Source organism: Engraulis encrasicolus, chromosome 7 (genome assembly GCF_034702125.1).
Source record: "Engraulis encrasicolus isolate BLACKSEA-1 chromosome 7, IST_EnEncr_1.0, whole genome shotgun sequence".
In the NCBI taxonomy this organism is placed as follows: domain Eukaryota; kingdom Metazoa; phylum Chordata; class Actinopteri; order Clupeiformes; family Engraulidae; genus Engraulis; species Engraulis encrasicolus.
In genome coordinates this window covers 31,337,107-31,347,106 of record NC_085863.1, presented here as the reverse complement: position 1 = coordinate 31,347,106, position 10,000 = coordinate 31,337,107, and the positions used below count along the sequence as shown (strand labels likewise).

Here is a 10,000-nt window from a genome sequence, read left to right as displayed (position 1 = left end):
ATTTATTTTTTATTTTATTTTATTTATGATAGGACAGTGAAGATGGTGACAGGAAGCGAAAGACGGGGAAGGGCCGGCAAAGGACCCGGGCCGGGAATCGAACCCAGGTCGGGCACATAGCAGGCGAGGCCACGGTAGGGCCGTCCACACCACTTTTGAGATAAACCTAGCTTGTCCCCACCACTTTTTTTTTTTTTAAATACTGTCTAATGCAAAAATAGCGCACCTTGACAATTAGCCATATTAATGTCCCCACCACTTTCCAAACCAAACCTACACCTGGAAACCGTTTTCATACTATATCCACTGTCTATATTGCAAATGGACGAAAGGGGCCACCAGCTCTATACTGTGGGCCAGTCTCTAAGGGAAAATCAAACAAACAAAAAAGCAACAACAAAAAAACCCAGCAGTAGTATCGGGCCCTGGGCACTGTCTGCCCAATGGGAAAAAGCCCTATATGCCAGATGACCAATCCAGCCCTACTTCTCTCCACTTCCACACTCAGAAACATCTGTAGATGTAGCGTGCCGTGCAGAACGGGAGAAGTCACGAAAACACAAGGTCTTCCATTAACTGCGTTTGGACACGCTGGGTGAACAGAGGGAGACCAGTGTTGATGTCATGTCTCCCTCTCTCTCTTCACAGATACAGTTTAATGTTGAGTGCACCCAAACACAAGGTCTTCCATTAACTCCGCTTGGACATGCTGGGAGGCTGGGGAGGAACGCACAGAGGATACACAACCAATATCCAATATATTTCTACTAATAGAGTAGAAATACATACCACCGAGGGGTGGACAGAGGCTGACTATATTGTAGTGATGTGATGACTCCCTCTCTGTCTCCACAGCTATATGTCAAGGATCCCCAGCCAATCTCCCAAAGTATATTTCTATTACTAATACAGTAATGAGTACATGGCAGGGAGGATGCACTGAAGAGGATGACTCCATCGCTCTGTGGTGGTTTTCTCTCTCCTTTCACTGCTAAATGTAAAGTATACCCAGCCAATGTCCAATGCATTTCTTTTCTACTAATACTACTAATACAGTACAAATACATGCTGGGGAGGGATGCTACAGAGGAATCGCACAGGACGACGAAATTGTTCTGTGATGGCTTTCTCTACCCAGCCACCCAGCCCAGCCAATACGTACCCAGCCAATGTCCAATGTATTTCTACTGATACAGTACAACCCCTTACAGACTGCTTATAGCCATAAGGTTCTCAGTTGGGAGGCAGAGGAGAAGGAGGGATTTTGACACACAATTACCTGCCAAGCCATGCACACCAGACCGTGAAAACCCGTGGAGGTGCGCAGGACTCGAGATACCAGGCCTGAATGCTAATGGCGACAGTAAAGCTATCGCCTCGGGACAGCTTCGTGCCTGTCCATCAATCTCTTTTCATGTCCAGAGAAATGAAAAATAGGCCACCTCCAAAATCCAACAGCTTCATAATAATGAGCTGACTGGCTGGTGGGGGAAGGCTGGACAAATTGGGAGAACATCTAATTGCACTTTTTTAGCTTGACATAAATTAGGACTGCAGTTTGATTTGTGGTATAATCTTTTAAAAGTCAAACTGCAGCTTCATGCTTTATTCCATTGGTTAGAGTGTCCAGTTCTCTTTGACTGGAGGGCATGTCTTACGTACTTTCCAAAGAAGCACAATAGCATTTCTATTAGGCCAGTGTGACTGTCACACACACACACGGAGAGGAAGACGTAATAAATATGAAATTAATAATAAAGCGGTGACGGTGAAGATTAAGCACTGGGACGGAGCTAAGAGCTGCCGGCGTACTCGCAGCCCTTGAGATTCGGTAATTACATTACTTCTAATTGAGATTTCAATTAAAAAGTGATTAATTGCGCGGCTCATGGCTAGAAGTGTTTTCATTCCTCAAACCAAAACGCTCAGCTCATCTTCACTCTGCTCTTGCAGCTCACATCGAGGACGGGAGGAAAACAGAAATTTGGCAGGAGAAGGCACTTTGCAACATAGCTACGCTTCCATTGTTACACGCGCCCAGCTGTCATCAATCTCCATAAATCACACTTCTCTCCTTCTCTCTCTCTCTCTCTCTCTCTCTCTCTCCCTCTCTCTCTGTCTGTCACACTTTCTCCCCCTTTCTCAGAGCCAATCTTCTACTCGCCCAAGTATGAAATTCAAGGACTAGCAAACTATCAAATTGGCACAGTAACAGGGAGAGCAGACTTGATTGGCAGAGAAGGAACAGGGTGAACAGATGTGATATACAAATAAGAACAGGAAGAGCAGAGCAGATGTGATTGGCAGAGAAGAGAAACAGACAGCGTAAGAGTAAATGTGATTGGCAGAGAGCAACAGGAGGAGCCAATGTGATTGGCAGAGAGTAAAACAGGAAGACCAGTGGCGATTGGCCAAGAAGGGAAGGGCTGCCCCTGCCATGGCCTAACGGTAGGGCACTGAGTTACTACGCCGGTGACCCGGGTTCGATTCCAGCCCTGGTCATTTGCCAAATCTCTCTCTCCCCCCGCTCATTTCCTGTCCCCCTGTAACCGTCATGTCACAATAAAGGCATAAAGAAATAGACAGATAAAGCCCAAAAATATATATTTAAAAAATAAGGGGAGGGTAGGCCCTGCCATGGCCAGCTGGTAGGGGTAGGGCACTTGTCTACCATGCGGCTGACCCGGGTTCAATTTCCGGCCCGGATCCTTTGCCAGCCCTTCCCCATCTCTCTCTCTCTCTCGCTTCATGTCACCACCTTCCCTCTCCTGTCATAGATAAAGTAAAAAAAGACCCAAAAAATCTTAAAAAGAAGGAAAGGGCTACCAGGAAGAGGAAGAGGAGTGTGAGGTTACTTACTTGCCACCTCCAGCGACGCGTTGCGACTGACGGCCTCGCCCAGGTAGTTGCGTGCCACGCAGACGTAGACGCCCTCGTCGGGCTTGCTGCGGCGGCCGTGGACGATGCGCAGGAAGAAGAGCGAGCCGCTGGGCAGCAGCATGCGGTGGGAGCGCGGGTCGTCGCGATCCGTCTCCACGCGCTCGCCGTCCTTGTACCACTCCACCGTGGGCGTGGGCCGGCCCTCCGCCTTGCAGTTGAGCGTGGCCGGCTCCCCCTTGGACACGATCAGGTCAGATGGGTGCTCCAGGATACGCGGAGGGGCGTCCTCCAACCTGGGACGAGAACCTGTGGAAGGGGAAATACAGTAACAGGAGATTAGAGTAGTGATGCTGACAGACAGACAGACAGACAGACAGACAGGCAGGCAGGCAGACAGACAGACAGACAGACAGACAGACAGACAGGCAGACAGATAGATAGATAGATAGATAGATAGATAGATAGATAGATAGATAGATAGATAGATAGATAGATAGATAGATAGATAGATAGATAGATAGATAGATAGATAGATAGATAGATAGATAGACAGACAGGCAGATAGATAGATAGATAGATAGACAGGCAGATAGATAGATAGACAGATACGTAGGTATGAATTCACAAGGAGGACCATCCTCTATAGCCAGGGCAACAAGCCTGGCAGAGAAGGATATATGGAGAGATTTGAACAGATATACGAATCGATAAATATAATTCATATGGATAGGATAGGTTGCCTGGTAGGCATATATTGAATGGTATAAGAATAGTGATACTGATCGATAAGATACATAATAAGCAGCACATATGCAGAGGGGCATCCTACAGCCTGGGCGTGGCAGACAAAGCAGGGGGAGGTCGGTATATCAAAATAGTCATACTGATAGATAGATAATATACATATGGATGGCTTGCAATATTGATTTTAGTAGATAACTAGGCCTACATATAGTGAGATTAGACTACTGATATTGACTAATAAATAAATATTGACATATGAATATATACCAACAACATGGCTGATGGTCTATAGATAGACATCATGAAAAAGCCTAACACAGACTTACCTGTGTCTCTTTCCTGATAAAATAAATATGAATTTGTCTTTAGAAGTTTTTTCCCCATGTTAAAGAAAATCTGATACCCATGTATCATGTTCATATAGCCGTATGCAGAATATGACAAGGCAAAAATGGGTGTACATGACTATGTGATACAGAGCTTACTCTGCTTTTCTGTGCTATGAAGGAGCATAACAATGCAAAACACTGAAGGCAGTTTGCATGATAAGACACAGTTATGGTTATTAAAAATGTGACATAACGTTGGGCTTGTTGGTGACATTAATACGGAGAGAATATGACACCTTTGTCAATCGTGTGTGAATCAATAGGGGCTATAAAAAGATGCAGAACGTTTGCTTGCTCTAGCAAGCATGTTTGGCTGGGGGAGATGGAAAATATCTGGGGAAAGCCAATTTCTGCACAAAATGAGGCCGGTGTTACATATGCATGGCTTTGACACACAAAAAGATCGACTGAATAAAAAATCCCATGCTCTACATTCAACGCCTGTCAAAGACGACACAACGCTGCGGAAAAAAATCCAATTTAGCGCACCATGGCAAGGGTGAACGCAAACAGATAAGCAAATATTATATTCGCAGGTCTCTGAAAAAAAAACACACGGATGGAGATTTGTCTGCCTGTGTTTTGCCGTGATGAGATGCAGGGAGGGGTGGGGGGGTTAAGCGTCTGTCATCATCAACAACATGGTTTCGTTCTTTTGCCCCTGTCGTTTAAAATACCTCCTCTACTCCGATTTGAGTGACAGTGTGTTGGTGGAACAATTATGTCAGGGCAGGCATGACAACAATAACACCAGGAACTCTACTTTACAGCCAAGCGCAGAGGGAAACAGGCCAATTTCATCTTGTTGACAGAGGAGAAGGAGAGAGAGAGAGAGAGAGAGAGAGAGAGAGAGAGAGAGAGAGAGAGAGAGAGAGAGAGAGAGAGAGAGAGAGAGAGAGAGAGAGAGAGAGAGAGAGAGAGAGCAAAGTATAGGCGGTTAGTACAGTGATAAAGAGCGATCATTTGAGAGAGAGGGGGGGGAGAAAGAGAGAGAGAGAGAGAGAGACAGAGAGAGAGAGAGAGAGAGAGAGAGAGAGAGGGAGAAAAGTTAAGATGAATATAGAGAGGAGAGAAAGAGATAAGGATAAGCGAGGAAGATGGATAAAGAAATAGATGCAGAGAGAGGGAGAGAGAGGGGGAGAGAGAGGGGGAGAGGGAGAGGGAGGGAGAGCTAGAGGGAGAGAGAGCTAGAGGGAGAGAGAGCGAGAGAGCGAGAGAGAGAGAGAGAGAGAGAGAGAGAGAGAGAGAGAGAGAGAGAGAGAGCAAACTAGAGATGGAGAGAAAGATAGAAAGAGGAGAATAGAAGAGCAGCATTACTTCCAGGCCTCTGCTTCCCTTCCCTCCGCTACCCAACAAGTGACAAAGAGGCTTTCTGATATTGCAGATAAGAGCCACCGCCACCGCCACAGCGGCAGCTCCATCTCCCAAATTAACACCCTCGCACACACACACACACACACACACACACACACACACACACACACACACACACACACACACACACACACACACACGCACGCACGCACACACACACTCACGCACACACGCACACGCACACGCACACGCACACGCACACGCACACGCACACGCACTGTCCTCCAGCAGTCACCCACTCTTTAGGATTAGCCGCTAAAGGCAGCGACTGCATTCATCTGATGCACTGGATAAGCAGCAGGAGAACGAGCGTGTGGTGTGTGCCAGGGCTAAGTGTGAGCAATGGGCCAATTGTGGACCTATTTCTTGCCTGTCTGAAAATACCCACATCTCCAAATCCAAATAAAAACATCCCTTCCCTCCCAGTTACTTTCTCTTTCTCTTTCATTGTGTGTGTGGAGGTTTTTTTTGTTTTTTTTACAGACATAGCGGTTGATATAAAACCTACCTCTTGGGCTTTAGACCCAGTAAGTCTCACAGTGTTATTTCATCACTTAAAGAGTCAACTTTTACACTCTTCTAGTTGGTACAATTCTGAAAGCGTTGAATCACTCTAGTTGAGCTGTCATCAGTGTGGCTTAGCAGTTCATATAACACCTACCTCTTGGACCTTAACCCCTTAGCGCAGAGCCCATGTTGTAACCTTACTGTCACCAGAATTGTAATGTCTTAATCTGTTCCTTAAGGCTCTCTGTAATGTCATAGCAATGTTGTTATGATGCAGTTGACTATTTTCAGCAAAGAGTGAATACGCCCACAAGCAACCCCATCTGCAGTAAGAGGCTACACCCAGTAACTTTCACAGTGTTATTTCAACACTTAGAGAGTCAAATTTTACACTCTGTTAGTTGGCGCAATTCTGTAAAAGTGTTGAATCCCTCTAGTTGAGCTGTCATCAGTTGGGGATTATCTGTGTGGTTTTGATGTGAGAATCACGCGTTTAAGTGCATCAGATGATGAGATGCAGTCATTTAGGACATCCTATTCAAAATGAATACATAGCTGAGGGGCACAAAACCCATGCAAGTGCTATTCTGGTACAATGGGTGCTAGCGTGTGTGTGTGTGTGTGTGTGTGTGTGTGTGTGTGTGTGTGTGTGTGTGTGTGTGTGTGTGTGTGTGTGTGTGTGTGTGTGTGTGTGTGTGTGTGTGTGTGTGTGTGTGTGTGTGTGTGTCCACTTGCATGTGTGTATCTAACATCTAAGGGAGCGTGTGCGTGTGTGGATGTGTGTGTGGGGGTAGTTCAATATAAAAGTGTCAGAAAGCCACAGTACTTTATACATATTACAGGCTTGGGTGCCCCGACGTGGCCTAATGGGGACCTAATGAATGGGGATGGAGAGGGAGTGAAAGCAGTGAAAGAAAGAGCGGGGGCAGGCAGGCATGAGCTAAAGGGTCTGCCTCCCTCTGCACTCAAGGGTGCCGACAAGGGGGGACAAAGGGGCCAGTTGTCCCGGTCCCTGGGAGATAGGGGGCTCATAATTGGGTCCTCATTACATTGAATGTACTGGGTGGGGGGCCCTTTCAGATGACTTTGCCCTGGGCCCAGCCAAAGCTGTCAGTGGCCCTGCTGACTCTGACTCTGGGTCCTGGTTTCCAGGCAGCACAGCCACAGAGGGGACATGACAGAATGGCCATTAAAGACACAGTCAGTATTTCTCTAGGCCAGGTTTGGACACAGAGATAGTAGGCATTCTGGGTATGTCGCCCAGTATGTCTCTAGAAGTAGCCATACAAGGAACAGCCATTACAGATACAGCCAGTATCTCTCTGGGGCAGATTTGGACACAGAGGGAGTAGCCATTGTGGATTGGTGCCGTGTAACAAAATAGGCATCCTGGGTTAAGCCACGGAGAGGGCAATCATTATTAAATACATGGTCAGTATTTCTCTGTGGCTGGTTTGGGCACAAAGATAGTAGCCATTGTGGGTATGTCGTCCAGTATGTCTCTAGAAGTAGCCATACAAGTAACAGCCACTAAAGATATGGTTTATGGTGTGTGTTTCTCTAAGGCTGGTTTAGACGCAGAGGGAGTAGCCATTATTATGGCCATGTCCAGTTTTTCTCTAGCCATAGTTCAGTTGCAGGGAGAGCAGCCATTAGATATATGGTCAGTGTTTCTCCAGGGCTGGTTGAGGGACGGAGGGACCTCAAGGAAAGTCCAGTATACAGTGGACGCAGAAAGAGAGAGGACATGCATTCAGGGCTTAGATGCAGCCACTGTTGACATGGCCAGTGTTTCTCTGAGGCTGCTTGAGATATAGAAGGATCAGCCATTATAACTAGAGAGAGAGAGAGAGAGAGAGAGAGAGAGAGAGAGAGAGAGAGAGAGAGAGAGAGAGAGAGAGAGAGAGAGAGAGAGAGAGAGAGAGAGAGAGAGAGAGCAGCTAGTAGTCGGATGTAAAATAGTATTCCTGTCTCCAGACTCAGATGCATTAACAGGAGGGGTGACAGGCCGAGAGGAGAATCGGGCATTCAGGATTCAGACAGACTGAGTAGGGGGCAGACAGAGAAGGGGACAGGCGGAGAAGGGGGCAGACAGAGAAAGGTACAGGCAGAGAAAGGTACAGGCGGAGAAGGGGGCAGACAGAGAAAGGTACAGGCAGAGAAAGGTACAGACAGAGAAAGGTACAGGCGGAGAAGGGGACAGAGAGAGTAGGGGACAGACAGAGAAGGGGACAGACAGAGAAGGGGGCAGACAGAGAAAGGTACAGGCAGAGAAAGGTACAGGCGGAGAAGGGGACAACCACTTAGGTTTCAGTCGTTAGATACAGAGGGAGGTGAAGGGGCTCAGGGAGGTGGGTCGTTAGTGTTATGTACACTCTCAGAGATAAAGGTACAGAACTCGTCGCTGTGGCAGTACCTTCAAGGGGAGTGCCATTGTGTCGCTTGATTGGATGTCAACCAATGTGCATCTGTCATCTGTTTTTCGAGGTACCACCCAAGCGACGCAATGGTACTCCCCTTGAGGGTACTGCCACAGCGACGAGTTATGTACCTTTATTTTGGAGAGTGTATGTGTGTCCAAGGCTGTTCACCAGTTTCAGCCGTTAGATGCAGAGGGATGGGTGGGTGGGGTGGGTGGTGTGGGTAGTGTTATGGATGTGTGTCCAAGACTGTTTGCCGGCCTGCCGGCCTCACAATGCTTCTACCAAGGGCCCTGGGGACACATATCTCTGGTGTGGCCAACGCCTGTCACATAGGAGGCCACATGCATGTGACCTGGGGGTGACACACAGAGGCAGTTTTACCAATAGGCACACTAGGGTAATTTCCTAGGGCCCCATGAAACCATCCACTGTGTGTGTGTGTGTGTGTGTGTGTGTGTGTGTGTGTGTGTGTGTGTGTGTGTGTGTGTGTGTGTGTGTGTGTGTGTGTGTGTGTGTGTGTGTGTGTGTGTGTGTGTGTGTGTGTGGCTCCAATAGAGCCCAGCCATGCAGGGCCCCCATGTCTATATTTAGCCTAGGGCCCCAAAATAGGATAGAACCGCCACTGGTGACATAGTATCAGGACTGGGGCCTCGGAAGCAAGCAAGGCAGAGAAGGAGGAGGAGGAGGAGGAGGAGGAGGAGGAGAAGTAGAGTTGAGGAACATAAATCTAAGAAAACACTGAACTAGTACAGTTAAGTCGTGCTGCTACCACGACTGAGGCTCTGGAGCAACTCAAGCAAGTAAGAGGAGGAAAAACATTGGAAAAGTGCATGAAAAGAAAGATGAGAAAAGAAATCCAGTAAACGAGTACACAGCAAAGTCAAGTTGCTACAAGAGCCTTCTATTCTCTACGGCGCTTTACTTAAACGACCTAAAGCAAACAAACATACAACAAACAGTCAGCATCAAAGAAAGCCAAGCTGTTTGTGAAGTGGCTGAGTCAACATGCATTTGTAGGAATGAATAGGCTTCCTCAGCAGAACACTGCCGAGTTCTAGAATCAAACGGCCATCTTCAGAGCCTCTCGGCTACGAGCAGGGAAGCAGAGCAGAAACTGTGACTGACTAGGGAGTCTTTTTAAGAAAACATACAGAGAGAGAGAGGGAAAAGGAGAGCAGAGCAAGAAGTCAGTGCCGACGCATTCAAAGGGACAAGCTTGTCGACGTGACTGTGAGCGAAGTGACACTTTCTTCTCGAAAGTAATGCTTGTGTGCGTCAGGGGGTAGACTTTATTCTCCTTTTGTCTGGAGAAGTCTATCTTTTTGTGTCTTTTTAAGTGACTGAGTGGCTCGATTTGGAGGGAAACGAAAGCTGTCTGGCGCAATGATGGAGTGAGGAACGGAGGGAGGGACTGACTGGCCAAGGAGAGAGAGAATAAATGAGGTGGAGAAAACAACTTGAAAAAAAAAACGAGGAGAAAAAAAAGGTGACAGGTACTCTTCTCTTCTCCTGCCTGGCTGCTCCTAGTAAACTCACTCTTTACTTTCTCTAACATTTCATTTCCTTCCCCTCCACAAACAACGGGGAACCTGTCGCTTTGTTGGAATCCTATTGCTTCTATCTGACAAACATTTCTCAGACTGTCAAAAGGAAGTGAAAAGAAATACAAAACACATCAAATAT

At 47.1% G+C, this 10,000-nt stretch overlaps 1 protein-coding gene across 1 annotated transcript in view; it reads right to left on the bottom strand.

The window, feature by feature from the left end:
• The window catches only part of robo3 (roundabout, axon guidance receptor, homolog 3 (Drosophila)), a 301,463-nt gene that overhangs the window by 127,537 nt on the left and 163,926 nt on the right, over nt 1–10,000 (bottom strand). The window contains exon 2 of the mRNA XM_063203266.1: nt 2,860–3,186. Coding sequence (XP_063059336.1) covers nt 2,860–3,186 — 327 coding nt within the window. The remainder of the gene's footprint in view (nt 1–2,859; nt 3,187–10,000) is intronic.